Here is a 24,047-nt window from a genome sequence, read left to right on the forward strand (position 1 = left end):
AATCTTTCTGCAATTATTGCCATAAATAGCTTATAATCTACGTTCAACAGAAAAATTGGTCTTTATGACCCTAATTCCTCCAAATTTTTACCTTTCTTATGGATTAGTGTAATAATCGAATCAGTGAAATACTTTGACTGTTTATTATTGTTAACATAATACTCATTAAATAGTTTCTCTAATATATCGATTATGTTTAGTCTAATACTTTTATAGAATTCAGCCGGAAGCCCATCCGGCACCCGGTGCTTTATTATTTTTCAATTTTTTAATGGCCATAGAAATTTCACTTTCCGATATTCTTTGGTTAATCTTGTTATGTGTTTCACTTGAGATTTTGGGCACTTTAATTTCTCTTGTTAAGTGTATCCAGTCCACGGATCATCCATTACTTGTGGGATATATTCCCTTCCCAACAGGAAGTTGCAAGAGGATCACCCACAGCAGAGCTGCTATATAGCTCCTCCCCTCACATGTCATATCCAGTCATTCTCTTGCAACCCTCAACATAGATGGAGGTCGTGAGAGGAGTGTGGTGTTTTATACTTAATTAATTCTTCAATCAAAAGTTTGTTATTTTTAAATGGCACCGGAGTGTGCTGTTTTTTCTCAGGCAGTATTTGGAAGAAGAATCTGCCTGCGTTTTCTATGATCTTAGCAGAAGTAACTAAGATCCACTGGCTGTTCTCGCACATTCTGAGGAGTGGGGTAACTTCAGAAAGGGAATGGCGTGCGGGGTCTCCTGCAACTAAGGTATGTGCAGTAAAATATTTTTCCAAGGAATGGAATTGACTAAGAAAATACTGCTGATACCGAAGTAATGTAAGTAAAGTCTTAAATGCAGTAAAAGTGACTGGTATCAGGCTTATTAATGTATGTGCAGTAAAATAATTTTCTAAGGAATGGAATTTGACTAAGAAAATGCTGCTAATACTGAAGTAATGTAGTAAAGCCTTAAATGCAGTAGAAGCGACTGGTATCAGGCTTATCAATAAGAGATACATACTCTTTAAAAAAGGATGTTTAAAACGTTTGCTGGCATGTTTAATCGTTTTTTTGAGGTACATTGGTGATAAAACTTATTGGGGCATAATTTTTTCCACATGGCTGACTTATTTTCTGCATAGAAACAGTTAACTGAGGCTTCCCACTGTTGTAATAAGAGTGGGAGGGGCCTATTTTAGCGCTTTTTTGCTCAGTAAAAATTCAGACTCAGTCTTCCTGCTTCTTCCTGCATGATCCAGGACGTATCTAAAGAGCTCAAGGGACTTCAAAAGTCATTTTGAGGGAGGTAATCAGTCACAGCAGACCTGTGACAGTGTGTTTGACTGTGTTAAAAACGTTTTTTTCTCTATTGATTATCCGTTTTGGGTATTAAGGGGTTAATCATCCATTTGCAAGTGGGTGCAATGCTCTGCTAACTTAATACATTTACTGTGAAAATTTGGTTGCTATAACTGATTTGGTTCATTGTTATTTCAACTTGAGACAGGTTTTGTGCTTCTTAAAGGCGCAGTAGCGTTTTTTTATATTGCTTGTAAACTTATTTTAAAGTGTTTTCCAAGCTTGCTAGTCTCATTGCTAGTCTGTTTAAACATGTCTGACACAGATGAATCTGTTTGTTCATTATGTTTGAAGGCCAGTGTGGAGCCCCATAGAAATATGTGTACTAAATGTATTGATTTCACTTTAAATAAAAAAGGTCAGTCTTTATCTGTAAAAGAATTATCACCAGACAACGAGGGGGAAGTTATGCCGACTAACTCTCCTCACGTGTTAGTACCTTCGCCTCCCGCTCAGGAGGCGCGTGCTAATATGGCGCCAAGTACATCAGAGACGCCCATAGCAATCACTTTACAGGACATGGCTACAATCATGAATAATATTCTGACAGAAGTATTATCTAGGTTGCCAGAATTAAGAGGCAAGCGCGATAGCTCTGGGATTAGGACAGAGCGCGCTGGTGCTCTGAGAGTCATGTCCGATACTGCGTCACAGTTTGCAGAACATGAGGACGGAAAGCTTCATTCTGTGGGTGATGGATCTGATCCAGGGAAACCGGATTCAGAGATCTCTAATTTTAAATTTAAGCTTGAGAACCTCCGTGTATTGCTAGGAGAGGTTTTAGCTGCTCTAAATGACTGTAACACAGTTGCAATTCCAGAGAAATTGTGTAGGCTGGATAGATACTATGCGGTGCTGGTGTGTACTGACGTTTTTCCTATACCTAAAAGGCTTACAGAAATTATTAGCAAGGAGTGGGATAGACCCGGTGTGCCCTTTTCTCCTCCTCCTATATTTAGGAAAATGTTTCCAATAGACGCCACTACTCGGGACTTATGGCAGACGGTCCCTAAGGTGGAGGGAGCAGTTTCTACTTTAGCTAAGAGTACCACTATCCCGGTGGAGGATAGTTGTGCTTTTTCGGATCCAATGGATAAAAAATTAGAAGGTTACCTTAAGAAAATGTTTGTTCAACAAGATTTTATCTTGCAGCCTCTTGCATGCATTGAGCCTGTCACTGCTGCTGCGGCATTCTGGTTTGAGTCTCTGGAAGAGGCCATTCACACAGCTCCATTGGATGAAATTATGGACAAGCTTAAAGCACTTAAGCTAGCTAATGCATTTGTTTCTGATGCCATTGTACATTTAACTAAACTAACGGCTAAGAACTCAGGATTCGCCATCCAGGCACAGAGAGCGCTATGGCTTAAATCCTAGTCAGCTGACGTGACTTCTAAATCTAAATTACTTAATACTCCTTTCAAGGGGCAGACCTTATTCGGGCCCGGCTTGAAATAAATTATTGCTGACATTACTGGAGGTAAGGGTCATACCCTTCCTCAGGACAGGGCCAAATCAAAGGCCAAACAGTCTAATTTTCGTGCCTTTCGAAATTTCAAGGCAGGAGCAGCATCAACTTCCTCCGCTCCAAAACAGGAAGGAACTGTTGCTCGTTACAGACAGGCCTGGAAAACTAACCAGTCCTGGAACAAGGGCAAGCAGGCCAGAAAACCTACTACTGCCCCTAAGACAGCATGAAGGAACGGCCCCCTATCCGGAAACAGATCTAGTGGGGGGCAGACTTTCTCTCTTCGCCCAGGCGTGGGCAAGAGATGTCCAGGATCCCTGGGCATTGGAGATCATATCTCAGGGATATCTTCTGGACTTCAAGGCTTCTCCTCCTCGAGGGAGATTCCATCTATCAAGGTTATCAGAAAACCAGTTAAAGAAAGAGGCATTCCTACGCTGTGTACAAGACCTCCTAGTAATGGGGGTGATCCACCCTGTTCCGCGGACGGAACAAGGGCAGGGATTTTACTCAAATCTGTTTGTGGTTCCCAAGAAGGAGGGAACCTTCAGACCAATCTTGGACCTAAAGATCTTAAACAAATTCCTAAGAGTTCCATCATTCAAAATGGAAACTATTCGAACCATCCTACCCATGATCCAAGAGGGTCAGTACATGACCACAGTGGACTTAAAGGATGCCTACCTTCACATACCGATTCACAAAGATCATTATCGGTACCTAAGATTTGCCTTTCTAGACAGGCATTACCAGTTTGTGGCTCTTCCCTTCGGGTTAGCTACGGCCCCGAGAATCTTTACAAAGGTTCTGGGCTCACTTCTGGCAGTTCTAAGACCGCGAGGCATAGCGGTGGCTCCGTATCTAGACGACATCCTGATACAGGCGTCAAGCTTTCAAATTGCCAAGTCTCATACAGAGATAGTTCTGGCATTTCTGAGGTTGCATGGGTGGAAAGTGAACATGGAAAAGAGTTCTCTATCACCACTCACAAGAGTCTCCTTCCTAGGGACTCTTATAGATTCTGTAGAGATGAAAATTTACCTGACGGAGTCCAGGTTATCAAAACTTCTAAATGCTTGCCGTGTCCTTCATTCCATTCCACGCCCGTCAGTGGCTCAGTGCATGGAAGTAATCGGCTTAATGGTAGAGGCAATTGACATAGTGCCATTTGCACGCCTGCATCTCAGACCGCTGCAATTATGCATGCTAAGTCAGTGGAATGGGGATTACTCAGATTTGTCCCCTCTACTAAATCTGGATCGAGAGACCAGAGATTCTCTTCTCTGGTGGCTTTCTCGGGTCCATCTGTCCTAGGGCATGACCTTTCGCAAGCCAGATTGGACGATTGTAACAACAGATTCCAGCCTTATAGGTTGGGGCGCAGTCTGGAACTCCCTGAAGGCCCAGGGATCGTGGACTCAGGAGGAGAAACTCCTCCCAATAAATATTCTGGAGTTAAGAGCAATATTCAATGCTCTTCTAGCTTGGCCTCAGTTAGCAACACTGAGGTTCATCAGATTTCAGTCGGACAACATCACGACTGTGGCTTACATCAACCATCAAGGGGGAACCAGGAGTTCCCTAGCGATGTTAGCAGTCTCAAAGATAATTCGCTGGGCAGAGTCTCACTCTTGCCACCTGTCAGCGATCCACATCCCAGGCGTGGAGAACTGGGAGGCGGACTTTCTAAGTCGCCAGACTTTTCATCCGGGGGAGTGGGAACTTCATCCGGAGGTGTTCGCTCAACTGATTCATCGTTGGGGCAAACCAGAACTGGATCTCATGGCGTCTCGCCAGAACGCCAAGCTTCCTCTTTATGGATCCAGGTCCAGAGACCCGGGAGCGGCGCTGATAGATGCCCTAGCAGCCCCTTGGGTTTTCAGCATGGCTTATGTGTTTCCACCGTTTCCGCTGCTGCCTCGACTGATTGCCAAGATCAAACAGGAGAGAGCATCAGTGATTCTGATAGCGCCTGCGTGGCCACGCAGGACCTGGTATGCAGACCTAGTGGACATGTCGTCCTGTCCACCATGGTCTCTGCCCCTGAGGCAGGACCTTCTAATACAAGGTCCTTTCAACCATCCAAATCTAATTTCTCTGAAGCTGACTGCATGGAGATTGAACGCTTGATCCTATCAAAGCGTGGCTTCTCAGAGTCAGTTATTGATACCTTAATACAGGCACGGAAGCCTGTTACCAGAAAAATCTACCATAAGATATGGCGTAAATACTTATATTGGTGCGAATCCAAGAGTTACTCATGGAGTAAGATTAGGATTCCTAGGATATTGTCCTTTCTACAAGATGGTTTGGAAAAGGGTTAATCTGCTAGTTTGTTAAAGGGACAGATTTCTGCTCTGTCTATTCTTTTGCACAAGCGTCTGGCAGAAGTCCAGGCTTTTTGTCAGGCTTTGGCCAGGATTAAGCCTGTGTTTAAAACTGTTGCTCCTCCGTGGAGCTTAAACTTGGTTCTTAAAGTTCTTCAAGGTGTTCCGTTTGAACCCCTTCATTCCATTGATATTAAGCTTTTATCTTGGAAAGTTCTGTTTTTGATGGCTATTTCCTCGGCTCGAAGAGTCTCTGAGTTATCTGCCTTACATTGTGATTCTCCTTATCTGATTTTCCATTCAGACAAGGTAGTTCTGCGTACTAAACCTGGGTTTTTACCTAAGGTATTTTCTAACAGGAATATCAATCAAGAGATTGTTGTCCCATCATTGTGCCCTAATCCTTCTTCAAAGAAGGAACGTCTTTTGCATAATCTGGACGTAGTCCGTGCCCTGAAGTTCTATTTACAGGCAACTAAAGATTTTCGTCAAACTTCTTCCCTGTTTGTTGTTTACTCTGGACAGAGGAGAGGTCAAAAGGCTTCGGCAACCTCTCTCTCCTTTTGGCTTCGTAGCATAATACGCTTAGCCTATGAGACTGCTGGACAGCAGCCCCCTGAAAGAATTACAGCTCATTCTACTAGAGCTGTGGCTTCCACCTGGGCCTTTAAGAATGAGGCCTCTGTTGAACAGATTTGCAACGCTGCGACTTGGTCTTCGCCTCACACCTTTTCAAAATTTTACAAATTTGACACTTTTGCTTCTTCGGAGGCTGTTTTTGGGAGAAAGGTTCTACAGGCAGTGGTTCCTTCCGTTTAAGTTCCTGCCTTGTCCCTCCCATCATCCGTGTACTTTAGCTTTGGTATTGGTATCCCACAAGTAATGGATGATCTGTGGACTGGATACACTTAACAAGAGAAAACATAATGTATGCTTACCTGATAAATTTATTTCTCTTGTAGTGTATCCAGTCCACGGCCCGCCCTGTCTTTTCAAGGCAGATCTAAATTTTAATTAAAACTCCAGTCACCACTGCACCCTATGGTTTCTCCTTTCTTGTTTTGTTTCGGTCGAATGACTGGATATGACATGTGAGGGGAGGAGCTATATAGCAGCTCTGCTGTGGGTGATCCTCTTGCAACTTCCTGTTGGGAAGGGAATATATCCCACAAGTAATGGATGATCCGTGGACTGGATACACTACAAGAGAAATAAATTTATCAGGTAAGCATAAATTATGCTTTTTTGCCAGAATTCATTTTTTGCATTTTCATCGATTACTCATCGTAAAGTTTTTGGTAATATCTAAAAAATGTGTGTCTGACTTTGGATGCCTGGGTGTGGTGTCTATCTCCTTCCCTTATATTAGAGATTATATTCCTATTTTTTTTTTTTAACTTTAACCAGTTTTGCCAAATACCCAGCAGAAATACCATGTGGGCCTTGAAACAAAGACTTATTTTTCAATTCTTCAGTTGCCCAATTCTGTTTTAAGAAAATTTCTCTTTTAACCTTTGCCTTTTTATATTTTTCCCATGTGGATATCTGGGGATTACTTAAATAAAGGTTATATGCGTTCTTTAATTGATTTGCTAGCTGGATTTCACGGGCCTTAGTCTTCTTTTTTAACCTACACATATATGCTACAATCTCTACGCAAAGTACAGCTTTCCCTGCTTCCTATAAAATCTCCGGTTTATCAGAAAATGTAAGATTATCTTTTATAAAAAATTTCCAAATATTGGCTAACCAATTACAGAATCTACTATTATTACTCATATATTTTGGGAAACAGAAATTATTCTTAGGCAATATCTTTCTAAACTTTATTTTTAATCCTATAATAGCATGATCTGATAAGAGAATCTCATTAATTGAGGATTCTACATCGCACTTCAATAGAGATTTATCAACCAAGAATAAATCTATTCGGGAAAAGTTTTTAAATGCTCTTGATTCACAAGAAAAGTTACGCTCGTCCGGATGTTGTATCCTCCAAATGTCTTCTACATCTAATACTTTTAAAAAGTTTCTAAACAATTTTGATTCTTGACTATATACTTGCATATTTACCTGCCTAAATCTATCAATAGCAGGGTTCGGTGCCATATTAAAATCTCCCGTGATTAGCAAATTTTGTCCCCGCAGTAGGAATAATTTTTTCTCCATATTATTCCAAAATTCTTTATCATATTTATTTGGGCCATATAGATTACAGAAAGACCAGACACATTTATTTATTCGTAGCTGTATTATAATATAGCGGCCTTCTGGGTCAAGTTCGCTTTTAATGATCTCGTATTCAAAATTTCTATGAAACAAAATAGCTACTCCCCTACTGCGTTTGTCACATGGTGTTGCAATCATTTCCTTTAACCAGTTAACCTTAAGTTTTTCTATTTCTGTCGCTTTTAAATGTAGGTACATAATATCTTGTAGGAACATAATATCTGCTTTTTGAGTAGTTTAAGAATATTTTTCCTCTTAATTGGGGAGGTAACCCGCCCCCCCCCCCCATTCCATGACACTAAATTGACTTTATCCATTATAGATTAAAAACCATTTTTATCTAGATACTCTAGGAGATAGTATTGCGGAGAAGAGGGGGGGGGGGGAGGAGAGAAGAAGTAGATTAAGATTCTAGGGTGAAAGAATAGGAATCACAATTGTCCTAATTCTAACTCCTGGACAAAAGTCTAATTCTTCAGGAAGTTTAGTCCAATTTCCTATGAAAAAGTGAAAAAAATAGAGCCGAAATTTGATCTTTTAGAAATTAGCGGATAAACCCTGGTCAAGGCCATCCTGAGAAAAATGTAAGGAGTCTAGAAATCCTAAGGAAACACCAAAAAAAAAACATCTGGAAGAACACCATTCAAAAAAATGCCTTCCAAATCCAGTAATAGATTCTTTGTGTTACAGGCTTTCCGGCCTGCATCAAAGATTCAATAACTGAATTCGAGAAAACTATGTCTCAAAACTAGGCGTTCAAGCGCCATGCGATTAATTGTAGAGATTAGAGATTCTGATGAATAGAGAACCTGAGACAGCAAGTCTTGTCTTAGACGAAGAAGCCATGGAGAGAAAGAAACACCTGCACTTTGTCCGCATACCAAGTCCTGCGGAGTCAGGCTGGAGCAATTAATAATACTGATGTTGACTTCTGTTTGGTTCAAGTATGATTCTTGGAAACAGGTATGCTAGATGAAGGTCCCATGGACACACCGAGGCATCTATTAGGAGGGCCTTTTGATCTTGCACAATAGCTTGGAAGTCTGTTATGTAAATGAAAGATCATCAGATCTATGTCATGTAAACCCATTTTGATCTCTGAGCGATCAAAAATGTCCTAATGGAGATACCCCTTTCTTGAATGGACCGATTGACCGCTGAGATAATCCACCTCCCAGTTGCTCACACCTGGCATGTGAATTGCCAATAGGGAGCAAAAAGTCCTCTCTGTCTAAGATAGAGTTTAGACAATTCCTGCATGGCCAGTGGACTGCAGATAGTCCCTTTAATAATTTATGTAGGACACACTCGATATGTTGTCCAACTGGAAACAGATAAACATTTTCCTTCTTCGATAGAGGCCAGGGCTGAGAGCCTAAAGATCACTCAAAGTTTCAGAATGTTGATTGGTAACCTTGCTTCTATATAAAACCAAACTCCTTGCACTGTTCAAGAAACCCAGACCGTCCCCCAGTCTGGGATACTAGTGACCATCAGAACAATTGAACAAGACTGACGAAGGAACTGGTCTCAACTGTAGTATTAGAGAATCTTGTTACAGAGACTCCATATTGAGAGAGAAAAAGTCAGGAACATGGAGGGGGTGGAGCTACCACTGGGAGTGAAGCTGGTGGCCATATTAAAAAGATAAAACACTTTTGGTTCTGTTTTAAATAAAAGAGAGTGCACTAAGCATAAAACCCCATACAAACTATAAAACACTGGTTCCCAGCTTACCCCGAGCCTCCTCCATCAAACTGCATATTGCACTAAGCAAATGCCGGTCTTCTTAAAGGGCCATACACCTACATTTTTAAAAGTGCCCCCAAAATTGCCATAGAAGTTGTCAAAGGGCTGTAAAGGGTCAGAGGCTTCACTTATAGTGTTCTCAATGATGATAGAACCTTTAGGGACCTGGTAGGGAGAAAAAATGGTGTCATGAGGGGAGCAGGTTAAATCCCCTGGCTGTGTCAGAGTACCTACAAATAGCCTCTGGGCTTTATGTGTGCTTCATAAAGTCACTTACCTTATGTAGCACCCCTCCACTCGCTTACTAGGCATGTGAATGTCAATGCAGCTGCAGCAGTATCCAGTAGAGAGCCCATCCAGTGTAGGTATCAAGTACAGACGATTGCAGTTCGAAATACCCTAGTCCCTCAGGGGAAGACTGGGGAAGAGTCCCCGCAACACTTGAGGGTAGCTATGGTTGAAGTCCTATTAGGAAAATGCTGTGCACATAACAGGGTATTCCTGTGTCCCTGTATAATTCAGCTTCTGTGAAGCAGGGCTGCACGATTAATCGCGGATGCGGTTTTAAACTGCGATTAATCGCCACAGTTTTAAAACAGCGAGAGTACGCAATGTAAAAAAAATAAATCTTCAGATTGTCATGAAAACTGAGGCGGAGAGGGAGGAAGAGAGACGGACCAGTGTGCGGTTGTGGGCGGATCTGAGAATGCCCACGAAACGGACATTTTGGAAAAAGATTGAAAAGTGTGTGGGAGTCATCTGGGAGTGTTGTGACGGTGGTCAAGCGGTGGGCCAACTCAAAGTTGTGAGCAATAAAGTGAGTATTGTAAAAAAAAAACTTTAAAGTGCATTACTGATTTTTTTATTTTTTTTTTAACTTCTGTGACACTTAACATTGAGTTTGATTACATATTACAATATATTTTATTTATAAATGTTCATTAAGGGTTGCTTGTAGGATGTATTGTTAAGTGAACTGTAAAATATAATATATTTAACATAATGTTGAACTATTTTGGGGTTTGTATTTTTATGCTCCAAGAGTGTATTGGACATTGAAAAACTTGTACAGTAAGATTCTGTAGTGTTAAATAAACGTTTTATTGAAAAATTAAGGTGTTATAGTAATTTTTAATAAAATTGCGATTAAATCACAATCATGTTTTTTTATTGCAATCCCCCCCCCCCCCAATATCGCCCAGCCCTACTGTGAAGTTTCTCTTCTATTTTCTTTGTAAATTATACTCCCTAGGGACTCTGTTTTTTACATAGATCTGAGCTTCCAATGTATAATGCATAAGCAAGTATCTGGAGCATTTATCTCTTAAGAGTCCAAGAACAAAACTAGAGAGAGATGGGAGGTGGAAGGGATTTTAAGCTCTGATATGGGTTCTTGACCTCCTCCTAGTCCCATATGTTAAAGTGATACTAAACTAAAAGTTTTTCTTTCATGATTCAGATAGAGCATGATGCATTTTTTTTTTTTTTTTTAAATAGTCTTTTATTGAGGTTTTGCATAAGAAAACCCCCCACAGTAAATGCAATAGCATAAATTACATTTTCATGAGACATAATACAAGAACATAAGTAAGAAGCAGGATGATTGCTAACATATGAGCTTCTGAAACCTCTATTTTGTACATTTTTAGTAGCTTTCATGAATGACTATTTAGCTGGCCACTTGTGGACCCTTTGATACAGGTAGTATTGGTGAGGTATAATAGTCATATCAGAGACCCTTATAAGGTATGAAAGTATAATTGTAACAGTGAAATAGTTTAGTCAAGTTTTTCAGCGGATAAGGAAATGTAGAGTAACTAGGCTAAACATAGAATCACAATACACATAGCTATCTGCATAGTTAATTCACTATATTGAGCATAGAGTAGGAGGAGGTCCTATAGGGTAGTTGAAGTAACATATAGAAAATAATTATTTTCTACATGGGGCCATACATATAAACAACTGGGTATACTTGTGAGACAAACAGACATTAGTTAATAACTGTCAAACATCTAGATGCAGAAGAAGGCAAGTCACACTGTAAAATAGAGACACAGTTTGAATGAGAGGGTCAATACTGGTACCGTAGATATAAGCATTCTTACGAGCATTATCAATATGTATGAATCAGAAAAAAGGGTATCAGGCTATCAGCACACAGGTATAGATGGGATAGCTTTTGTGGAAGAGTATTAGGAGTGCATAATTAACTCCTCCCACTATTCTAGAGGACAGGCATGTAGCGCAGTGTGTACTTGGGCAGGTTGTTAGGGGAAAATACTGTGGGTATCTAGTTGAGAATTTTAGTTCATAATTTGGCTATAAAGTAAACATAATAAGAGAAAACAACAACTTCATGTATCATTTTAGATTTAGTTTATATGATCCCTTGGGAGACTTATGATCAAGAGTATATGCTTAAAGGTCTACAAGAGTGAGTTAACACAATGTACTGATAGTTCTACTTTGTAGGAGGAGGATCTGTAAAAATACCATAGACACCATTCATACTATAACTATATATTAGAGACATCTCGAAGAAATGCCCAGCTGTGAAACCTTGTGACTAGGTGTTAATGTGGAGCATACACCCTGGAGCTGGGGAGCCTTAATATTTCCTAAATTATTATTTAGGAATAATCAGGTCATGGAGCCAATCTCAGGCCTAAGATAACATATTGAGTACCATAAGTAATATTTGCGTTATGGCACCTAACAGCTATATGGGGGATATCACATGCATACCGGATCTTATTCTTTATGAATGTGACAAAAATATGTGGAGAATATCTATGTTGCTGGGGAGATTGAGAGAGGCAAATGGTTAGCTCCTACCCATGTTCCATATCTTAGGCAAGCGGGGCGGAGATTGTTTGAACGTATTTGCAAATTAGTATAAGGAGGCCTTCTAGCTAAGAATTTTTAGGATTATAAATTGGCCCTGTATTAAAAAAATGTAGTTGTATTTTCCAATATAACTACAGAGTATGTTTAATTGTCTCCAGCAACCTGATCCACCATACTTAAGTGTGTTTAAAATTCAAATTATATGTCAATAACCAACTGTCTATAAAATGTAGACATCAAGATAGCTATACAACAAATAAACACATACGTTTATAACGCTAGTGAGGTAAAGGGGGTTCTTACAAACAATTAGTCGTAGGACATAAGGGTAAGGTAACTATATAGGGCTAGCAGGCATCATGAATGAACCCTGTATAAAATAAAAAAAAAAAGATAAAAAGAAAAGCTTACCATATCACTATATTCACCCGACTCCACATTTTTGTAGCTGGGCCAGACCAGAAGCAGAGTCCAGTAGAATCCAAGTCGATTTATAAAAAAACCGCCACAGATTAGACACGGACTTTTGCAACCGGGTCAAGCAGCTTACACTAACAGATGTCCTGTGCTTTGCGGGAAACTGCCTCATATCTCTTCCAGTGGAACATCGGGTGTCTTCTTGTCCCCTCTGGGCTTCTATGTTCTTCTACTCGGGGTTCTGGTTCTGCTTTTGCTCACCGGAAGACCGACCACGCCATTCCGGATTGCAGCTGCTCTCAGTTACTCACCCGATCCATTATCCTGCATAGCGGTAAAGGGACTAAAGCGATCCGCCCAAATTCTCGAGTTTCACCTTGGGTAGGGTAGATCTTTGTGCTACTATCATCTCACTCGATCCAATATTATATTTTCTCATCCAGTCAATCGTGGTGTGTTGGAAGTATTTACTCTCTCTAGGTTCCTCTTGTTGCGCAGTGTTGTCTGCTTCTGCCCCATCTTGTTTGCATGACTGCTACGGACAGTGTACTTAGCTCTTATAGTTTGCGTGAGTTCCGCATATCTGCTATTCATCTGCTGCCCCAGATTTTTAAGGAGAGCTTTAAACAGCTTACAATGGTCCTGCTCCATTTCTAGATACTCTACCCGGGAAGATCGAGGGGGGGGGGGGGAAATTAGATATTGGAAAGCACGACCACCACCTCTGCTTTTAACAGTTTAGTTTAACGTTCCTTGCTGAATTTAGTTTAAAAAAAAGCATACATTGAGTTATTCATAGATATCTGACAGATTGTCTGTAGTAATAGTAGAGCTTCAAAATTTTGCTGCCTGCCATGATGGATGCCTGGACACGCCCTCCAGAGCATGCAATTTTAAGCAACTTTCTAATTTACTCCTATTATCAATTTTCCTTCGTTTTTTTGGGTTCAGTATCCATTTAAGGACTGTGGACCATCATCATTTTACAAAAGAAATATATATTTTGTGAACTTTCTTAAGGTTCAGTCTACTTTTCATAGCATCTTTGGTCCACTAAGGACAAAAACAGATGTGTCCTCAAAATGTGTTGTCATCTGAATCAAGATTACATTTGTATATTCGCATGGATATAAAATTGGAAATATCAGCAAGTCAACGCTAAATTAGCATAAAGGTTTTTACCACATTTGCATAAATCCAGTAATGTAACATTTTTACAGTCTTCATTCTCTCCCTACCCTAGGGAAACCTTGGGGTTGAGTGATTACCTGGCAGGGTACAATGACTTCTTGTCCTTGAAGAGCTCGCTGGCTTCCAATTTTTCATCATAAATAAATTTCTTCTGCTCTGTGAATTGGTCCCTGTACTTTTTACACTAAAATAAATGAATAAAATTACTTTTTGTTATACAGCAAGAACAGTTTTTTCCCCCCTATTTTCCTTTAAATACGGCTAAAAAGGGTAAACAATATTAAAGGGACAGTATACTGTAAAATAGTTTTTCCCTTAATGTGTTTACAATTGCTTTTTTTTACCAACTGCAGAGTAAAAAATGTATGAAAATTAGCTTTTTAAGGTTTATTTCTGTATATTAAAGCTCTGATTTTGTGTTTTGAAGCCACAGCCTAATAAAATAGGTTGAGCTTGTAGGTATAATCATATCTCATTACTGTATCACATTGTGCACATATACCTGCTTCTTTATCTTATATCTGTCCTTAAAACAATCACCAATACTTTGAGAGAACAATGGAAAATCAACATTTTATTACCTTATCTCTGCTTTATCACACTGGGAGTGTAATTTCTTCTGCTGGCTGTGTTTACAAAGCTTATCTATAGCTGGTACGCGCGGCCACAAACTTTCAGAATAGGTGGGGATACCACATGCTAAATTAACCATTTCAAATGCCAATATAAGGGTAAAGGAGCTACTTGTAAACAATTTAATACACTCCAGCAGGTAAAGTGGATCATTGGGAACAAATTAAAGGGAAGAACATTTTTGAGTAAACTGTCCCTTTAACTTAAAAAGTAATTTTAAAAAAAGAGAAAAAAAAACTCCATTCAAAAAGAGAAAAAACACTGCATTAATTTAAAGGAACATTAAACACAGTTAATTACAGGGTTTAATTGGCCACAACCCAACATTTAATAAAACTTTCCAATTTAATACCATTTCAAATGTTGCATTAGATTGTGTTTATATTTCTCTAGAACGACCAACTTTTCCTCATCCGTGGCATCAGTTTTGGAGTCAGGGATATGGTAGCTACACCATAAAAAAAAGGTTGTCTTAGAGATCAGTGTCAGAGTACGCAGAGGGTGCTGGTTAGCGTGTTCATTTAGTATAAACTGAGTTAAACATTTTCATATATTTTATATACCTTTAAGTAATACAGCACTTCTTTTTGCCTGTCTATTTTCCTCCTTTTAAATTATAATGTAAATGACCATTTACTGTTTTATAAGATAAGCTTAAAGAATATTGCGGTATGCTGAAAATAAACTTCTCCAGGATGATGCACATGGAATTTTTAAATAATATAAAAGTATAAAGTTTAAACACCTCTGCAGGACTATATAACTCCGGTTATATATAGCCTGACTGGATGCATCACCCCGATCTCCAAAAAGTGTGAGAGGGGCACACACACTGGATAGATGTTTAATCCCACGTGTAAAGTAGCTTTATTTTAAATTAATTCTCCATTTGAATACTGAATTTTACTGAAATTTCCTGCTTTTCATTTATTAACAAAATGAATGCTTGCATGAATACAAACTTTTTTTTTTATTCATGAACAAGTTTCTATATCTAACTTAAATGAAGGAATCAACAATTTTGTTTTCTTTTCATTTTGAATACCTAAAAATAGAAGGCACTCTCCGGATTTAACTCCAACTGGTTCTTTTATTTTATATATATATATATATATATATATATATATATATATATATATATATATATATATATATATATATATATATATATACATATATATTGAATATATATGTGTGTGACTGTATGTATGTATATATATATATATATATATATATATATGTGTGTTTATATATATATATGTGTGTGTGTGTGTGACTGTATGTATGTATGTATGCATGTATATATATATATATATATGTGTGTGTATGTATATAAATATATATATATATATATATATATATATATATATATATATACCTACACAAACAAGTTGCAGTAAACTATTACACATTCTCAGATTACAATATATGAATATACTGCCACTCCTGAGTAGTTGTTAAAGAAGGTCTATGGTTTATTATTTTACGCTGCAATAATTGATCTGGCTCACAGCTGCTGTAAAACAGGACAGGAAGTTTATAATCACCATTCTGGTGGAATTTTGCCATTTCCTTTATAAAGATTTTGCCCCATCCCCCCAAAATGCAGTTTCAAATAGATTGCATTTTGTGCATATGAAAGTTGAATACTTTAAACTGAGAATTAAAGCAGATATGTATCAATTATTTTTCTTTACAAAGGCATTGCTCAATTGTCCAACAGTTAATATTACTACGTACCTATACAACATGTAATCTAAGTTACATGAACAAATATTACAGGGCTAAAGTAATTAGAAATATGGTACTTTTACCATCCAAAAACACTTAGGAAAACATTTTAATCAATATTGGCAGACGAAGGGAGACCAGGGATTCCTCTAGCCCGAATTAGTATTTTAACTATTTTAATTTCTTTATTAGCTATTTATCCCTGGGAACAAAAAGAAACTATGCATTCCCCATGAGATGCTGAAAATTAGAACAACAAAAAAAAGCCTGGTTAATGCAGGCAGGCTGAAGAGCCATGTCAACTAATCATCTGAGAAATCTGCTCTAACATATACCAAAGCAACATTTTACTTCAAGCAGCTTAATCCGCTGCATACTGCAATGCTACAGAAATGTCAGTCTCCATTTTAAACACTCCAAAAATGTGTGCCCCTATAACAAAACCCAAGGGCACTAGTACCTTACATAACAACATTATTTGGCATGTGTCCTTACAGCTTTGTTGTGATAATTCTAATAATGGGTGAAGCTTAAACCATACTTTACATATTAAACTATTTGTCCCACTTTGTTTAAAGGGCAGTAAGTGTTAACAGATCTGCATTTGTCAGCAACAGTTACTCGTTTGTGGAGTTCTCTTGGCTACAGAAGTCAACCAGAAACCCTTGGCTTTCTTTCTATGGCTTGAACACCTCTTTTAAGGTCCAATGTTGGAAAGAGAGATTTTCCAAAGATCTAATAAACAAGGACATGCTGAAAGTTAGAACCATATGATTGTAGCTTTGTTGAATAAAATCAAAAGGCATACCCTCCACAGATGGAAAATCCTCTTCATTTCCTTGTGCGTTAAGTCCAGAAAGAGGTATGGCCTTGCAGGCCAATTATTGTCTATTGGAGACAAAGAAGGTGCTGTATTCTTCAATCCCAAAAAGTATTTTTGTATCTGAGAAATTTAGGAATAGGAAACATCAGCTATAAACACTGTTACCCAACTGTATTAACATGAATATTTTAAAAGTATGAATACATACTGTTTAGGGATTGATTAAACTTACATACATAAAACAAACTTTTATGTTTCAGTTTAATTATGTGCTTCCATATTTGGGTATAGTCATTATATATCTAACACTTATGAGTTAGGAACGTGTAAACATTGTCATTGAAAAATGCAAATAATATACAACAGTAATTTGTACACACATTGTCATTGCAAATAACATACAACAGCAATTTGTACACACATTGTCATTGCAAATACTATACAACAGCAATTTGTACACACATTGTCATTGCAAATACTATACAACAGCAATTTGTACACACATTGTCATTGCAAATACTATACAACAGCAATTTGTACACACATTGTCATTGCAAATACTATACAACAGTAATTTGTACACACATTTACTGCATCTAGCAGATATAGTAATACTTGTCACTAAGAGTCCTTGCTGATGACCAAGCACAGACTGTAAACCTGGCATCATACTAGATTGATGATTTCTATATTGAAGATAATGTAATTGTCCCATATAAATGGCTTAGTACCAACTAGTTAGCATAGCTTTGAGGGAGTTACACTTGAACATTAATAAACTCACAAACACAATTAACAAATGTATGATAAGAAAGAATATAAATGGTTATTTTATGACTTTCCAGAAAATGTATGTAATTATTTGGTGCCCACAGATTTAATCTTCTACCTTTATCATTTTAATTTTGTTTCCACTTAGCGATGCAGAAAAAAATATTACCAGTACACAATTGTGTACTGGGAAGAAAAACTTAAAAATAAGTTATAGGGCCCAGTATGCATTAGTAGTTTTAGTCTTGAAGGGGTGACACAAAAAGGAAATTTATGCTTACCTGATAAATTTATTTCTTTTACGATATGACGAGTCCATGGATTTCATCCTTACTTATGGGATAACGCCTCCTGGTTAGCAGGAAGTGGCAAAGAGCACCACAGCAGAGCTGTATATATAGCTCCTCCCTTCCCTCCCACTCCAGTCATTCGACCAAAGTTAGGAAGAGAAAGGAAAAGCCAAAGGTGCAGAGGTGACTGAAGTTTAACAAAAATAAGTACATACCTGTCTTAGAAATGACAGGGTAGGCCGTGGACTTGTCATATCGTAAAATAAATAAATTTATCAGGTAAGCATAAATTTCCTTTTCTTTTACAAGATATGACGAGTCCACGGATTTCATCCTTACTTATGGGATACAATACCAAAGCTATAGGACACGGATGAAAGGGAGGGACAAGACAGGAACCTAAACGGAAGGCACCACTGCTTGAAAAACCTTTCTCCCAAAAACAGCCTCAGATGAAGCAAAAGTATCAACTTTGTAAAATTTGGAAAAAGTGTGAAGAGACGACCAAGTTGCAGCCTTGCAAATCTGTTCAACAGAAGCATAGTTTTTAAATGCCCATGAAGAAGCCACAGCCCTAGTGGAATGAGCCGTAATTCTTTCAGGAGGCTGCTGGCCAGCAGTCTCATATGCCAGACGGATGATACTCTTCAGCCAAAAAGAAAGAGGTAGCCATAGCTTTCTGGCCCCTATGCTTGATGATTGACGAAATTCTTTAGTCGCCTGTAAGTAAAACTTCAGGGCACGGACCACGTCCAAGTTATGCAACAAACGCTCCTTCTTAGAAGGATTAGGATACAATGAAGGAACAACAATTTCCTGATTAATATTCTTATTAGAAACAACCTTAGGAAGAAACCCAGGTTTAGTACGTAAAACCACCTTTTCAGAATGGAAAATAAGGAGAGTCACATTGTAACGCTGAAAGCTCAGAAACTCTACGAGCAGAAGAAATAGCAACTAAAAATAAAACCTTCCAAGATAACAACTTAATATCTATGGAATGCATAGGTTCAAACGGAACCCCTTGAAAAACATTAAGAACTAAATTCAAACTCCAGGGTGGAGCAATTTGTCTAAACACAAGCTTTATTCTAGTTAGAGCCTGACAAAAAGACTGACCGTCTGGAATATCTGCCAAACGCTTGTGTAGTAAAAGCGACAAAGCAGAAATTTGTCCCTTTAAGGAACTTGCTGACAACCCTTTCTCCAATTCTTCTTGGAGAAAAGATAAAATCCTGGGAATCCTAACTCTAATCCATGAGTAGCCCTTGGATTCGCACCAATAAAGATATTTACGCCATATCTTATGGTAGATCTTTCTAGTGACAGGCTTACGTGCCTGAATCAAAATATCAATGACCGAATCAGAGAACCCCCGTTTAGATAAAATCAAGCGTTCAATCTCCAAGCAGTCAGCTGTAGAGAAGTTAAATTCGGATGATGGAAGGGTCCCTGAATGAGAAGGTCCTGCCTCAATGGAAGCTTCCACGGCGGCAGAGAGGACATGTCCACCAGATCAGCATACCAAGTCCTGCAAGGCCACGCCGGCACGATTAGAATTACCGAAGCCCTCTCCTGTTTGACCCGTGCAATCAACCGGGGAAGGAGAGCAAACGGTGGAAACACATAAGCTAGGTTGAACGACCAAGGCACTGCCAAGGCATCTATCAGTTTGGCCTGAGGATCCCTTGACCTGGATCCGTATCTTGGGAGCTTGGCATTCTGACGAGACACCATCAGGTTCAATTCCGGTCTGACCCATCTGAGAATCAGGGTGGCAAAGACCTCCGGATGGAGTTCCCACTCCCCCGGATGAAACGTCTGTCTGCTTAAAAAGTCTGCTTCCCAGTTGTCCACTCTTGGGATGTAGATTGCCGACAGATAACAATAGTGAGCCTCCGCCCACCAAATTATCTTGGATACTTCTGTCATCGCCAAGGAACTCCTTGTTCCTCCCTGATGATTGATGTAAGCTACAGTCGTGATGTTGTCCGACTGAAATCGGATGAATTTGGCTGAAGCCAACTGAGGCCAAGCCTGAAGCGCATTGAATATTGCTCTCAATTCCAGAATGTTGATTGGAAGTAGAGACTCCGACCGAGACCACACCCCCTGAGCCTTCAGGGAATTCCAGACCGCACCCCAACCTAGTAGACTGGCGTCCGTTGTCACTATCACCCAAGAGGGTCTGCGGAAGCACGTCACTTGGGACAGATGATCTGGCGACAACCACCAAAAAAGAGAGTCTCTTGTCTCCTGATCCAGACTTATCTGAGGAGACAAATTTGCATAATCTCCATTCCACTGCCCGAGCATGCACTGTTGTAGCTGTCTGAGATGAAATCGAGCAAACGGAATGATGTCCATTGCCGCCACCATCAATCTAATCACCTCCATGCACTGAGCCACTGATGGTCAAGGATATGTACTGAAGGGCTCGGCATGTATTCAGAATCTTTGACTTTCTGACCTCTGTCAAGAAAATTTTCATGGATATAGAATCTATTAGAGTTCCCAAGTAGGGAATCCTTGTCTGCGGAATTAGTGAACTCTTTCTATATTCACCTTCCACCCGTGAGTCCTCAGAAAGGACAGAACCATGTCTGTATGAGATTTTGTCAGATGGTGAGGTGACGCCTGGATCAGAATATCGCCCAGATAAGGCGCCACTGCAATGCCCCGCGGCCTGAGAACCGCCAGAAGGGACCCTAGAACCTTTGTGAAGATCCTGGGTGCTGTGGCCAACCCGAACTGAAAATGTTTGTCCAGGAAGACAAACCTTAGGAACTGGTGATGATCCTTGTGGATAGGAATATGAAGATATGCATCCTTTAAGTCCACGGTAGTCATATATTGGCCCTCCTTCCTATCACTAACACAGGCAAAGAGAATGACTGGGGTGAGAGGGAAGGGAGGAGCTATATATACAGCTCTGCTGTGGTGCTCTTTGCCACTTCCTGCTAACCAGGAGGCGTTATCCCATAAGTAAGGATGAAATCCGTGGACTCGTCATATCTTGGAAAAGAAATGTCTTTAAAGTATAGGTGTGCATGTATATAGTGCTTTGCTATGGAATGCGGTGTGTGTGTACATATATATTATATACAGACACACATATGAGATATATATATATATATATATATAAAAATAATCAGAGCGGCAAAATCAGAGCAGCACTAGGGTATGGCGCTATGAAGAGTTGCACTGTTGTAAATCAGCTCTCCTGAAGATGATTTACTAACAGCTGGGCTCATAGGCTTACATGCTAAGGGGTTTACAGGGATAAAATAGGAAGGGAGGACCGAGGTTAGAAAAGGTTAGCGTATATTGTATGGCATTCCAGAAGAGTACTCTTTAGCGCTTGAAACTTTTCAAACCTAGGGGAAAGTCTTGTGGAGTGAGACAGTGAGTTCCATAAAATAGGGGCCAGTTGGGAGAAGTCTTGTAGAATGTGAGAGGAGGAGGTCATGAGTAGAGAGAAGGGGACGGGAAAGAGAATATGCTGGAGAGAGAATCCATCAAAGAAACTCACTGGAATGTCCCTTGTGTACATCTTGCCTTATTATACATGGTAAAAGCTAATAAGGAATAACCCGGTGATACTCATGTGTCCCACACCAACACACTCTAAATATATAAAAACAAAATTTAAGCCAGCAGGAAGGATATGTTTATATAGTGGTGGGGGACAACCCTGAGGCTTACAGTGAAGGTATGATATCAAGAGTGAGAAAAATGGTTTAAATTTAAAATAAGATAAAGCTTACAATTTAAAGATCATTTAACTAACAGATAATAATTTTCCCAAACATTTCTGTATATTTATGAAACATTATTAATGCAATCTGCGACACTCACTATTCTCTGAATGATGAACTCGTATATCTTCTTTCCAGCATTTGCACGGAAAAACTTCCTGTACTCTCTACGAACCTGAAACATTTTAAAAACAAGTGTAATACAAGAATGTAGCACTGAAAAGACACACATGAAGGAGAATAGAGATAAGACAGGTAAACTCTGGTGCTCAATGGAAAAGTAAGTCAATAACTGAAAAAAAAATTAATAAAAAAACATAAAGGTTAGTCATAACAAAAACCACACAAAGAAAATGTTTAAATACACATGACACGTACAAAAGATGGAATGTATCTGGAAAACAAACCATAAAAAATGAGAAGATTTCTGAAAAGAAGAATTAAAAAAAGCAAGTTTTTTTTTTTTTTTTTTTAAACCATGTGGCATTCAAATAGTAAAATTTAGACTCTGCTTTTGTGACCAGTTTAATATCAAATTAAAAATAAGTACAAATTCAATAAGGGAATAATAGTATCTAAAAAATTGTGAGGTAAAACGGTCAGAAGAAATTATATTGCCTCTTGATCAATAAATAAATATCATTCCTGCAAACAAACAAGTTAGCTGTTTCAAAAAACTTATTTTACGTAGGATTTTCAGATGTGTCCAGTCATAACATTCAGAGGTTTTAAATAAAAAAAAGGAAGAAACGGACCTGCTTGGGGCAGGAAATGTAAGATGAGACGCTTCTTTACCCACTTATGTTATTTAATATGGTATGGAAAAGAACAAATGAAAAAGTACAGGAAATAAACACCAGATCATGGATGTTTAACACAAGTTATAAAAGCAAATAAATAAGCATTTATTTGATATCATCCATATAAACTGAAAGAAAAAGTCTGCAAAAAAAGGCACCTAGCAACCTGTTAAAAACAAATAATTTGTAATACTTAGTGCTGCACCTTACTACTGTAAAATACTGAATATTTGTCAAGTGCAGAATTGAAAGCTGCAGTACATTAATATCATATGTATATACCATTCCAGAGAACATATAGTGCTTAATACCATAGATTTTTTTTTCCTATTAATTTAAATTCCGATTTGGTTGTGGCTATGTGACCGCCTTGCTTGCTATGCCTGCAGAGATCAGTTATAAAGCAAGCTACAGTGTTTGACAGATGTATATTTGTACACTCACTGTTATATTGCTTATTACAGGGCTTGAAAATCCCATGAACCAGCATATAGGAAAGGATCCTGGCCCTCTGAGCATTACCTTAGCCCTTCTCTCATTGGTAGAGAGAGGTTAGGTCAGTGGAGTGAAATCACTTCTGAGACTGTTCTGGGCAATCAGGGGTTTAAATTACTACTGAAAATGTGTAATGAATCATTGATTTGACCCATGGATTTCATGTGAGTTTTCAGGCCATATAAAGAGTTGTAAAACCTTTGTATGTATGAATGTGTGTTCCAAATAGTAATTTATAGGTATATTCTAGTGTACAATTACTACCACAATTTAGCTGTGTGCTTAATCTGTGAAAAAGTTAAATTATTCAATTATACCTAGGCACAATTTGTTGCTGTTTCGGGGGGAAGCCAATGAGCCAATCAGGAATGGTATATGTTAGTATTCACAAGGCACCAGCCATATCCTACTAAAGAACAGTATGTGCGCATGCTAGGAGCACGACTTTGCAGTGGTTGAACATTGTATCTCTTGCTCCTAAATTGTTAAGCGGTCACATCATTTTTGAATTATAATTTTAAGCCTTGACCTACTATATTCCTAATTTATGGGACACCAAAAAGAATCAAAAGATATCATCTTAAATATATTCTGGTTTTCCTAGAAGCAAAGCATTTCATATAAATTTGCTCAAAATGCAGCAAAGCAATGGATCATGCTTTCATTATAATAAAATGCAATAAAAGTTAAAAAGCTCTAATATCGATTTAATAATGTTGGTAACTGAAAGAAAAATAAAAGCTGATTGTTGATGCCATTGGATGATCTGTAAAACTGTAGAGAATGTCACGTGACAGTATAGAGATTTGTTAATAGGTTAAAGAAATCATAAAAGGAAGCTGGTAGAAAAAAAGACAAAAGGTGAGAGACAAAATCATTGAAAGGGCTGATTAGTAATCAGATTTTTGCACATAGGTTGAGAAAATACCTTTAGTCCAAGCCAGTAAGCCCATATGACTGCAACTGCATGCTTACGCCTAGCCTCCTCCTTCAAGCGTTTCAATTCCCTTCGAGCCTAAAAGGTTTAGATAGTAAATGGAAACACAGCCGGAAGCAGAAAGCAACGACCAGAAGAGAACTTTCCCAAATGAAGTATGAAAGTGAAGTATGACAGCTGTATGAAAACACCACCACAATGCTGAAATGACCCAGAAATGTGACCTTCTACACT

General features: G+C 38.7%; 1 protein-coding gene across 3 annotated transcripts in view; it reads right to left on the reverse strand.

Moving 5' to 3' along the window:
• Positions 1 to 24,047, reverse strand: part of MYO1B (myosin IB) — a 482,457-nt gene that overhangs the window by 18,433 nt on the left and 439,977 nt on the right. For 2 of the 3 annotated variants that reach the window (XM_053698590.1, XM_053698591.1), the window contains 4 exons: positions 23,805 to 23,891; positions 21,682 to 21,756; positions 16,748 to 16,882; positions 13,653 to 13,759 (listed from right to left, as the gene is read on the reverse strand). In XM_053698590.1, coding sequence (XP_053554565.1) covers positions 13,653 to 13,759; positions 16,748 to 16,882; positions 21,682 to 21,756; positions 23,805 to 23,891 — 404 coding nt within the window. The remainder of the gene's footprint in view (positions 1 to 13,652; positions 13,760 to 16,747; positions 16,883 to 21,681; positions 21,757 to 23,804; positions 23,892 to 24,047) is intronic. The other variant, XM_053698592.1, reaches the window with a different exon arrangement.

Source organism: Bombina bombina, chromosome 1 (genome assembly GCF_027579735.1).
Source record: "Bombina bombina isolate aBomBom1 chromosome 1, aBomBom1.pri, whole genome shotgun sequence".
Taxonomy (NCBI): domain Eukaryota; kingdom Metazoa; phylum Chordata; class Amphibia; order Anura; family Bombinatoridae; genus Bombina; species Bombina bombina.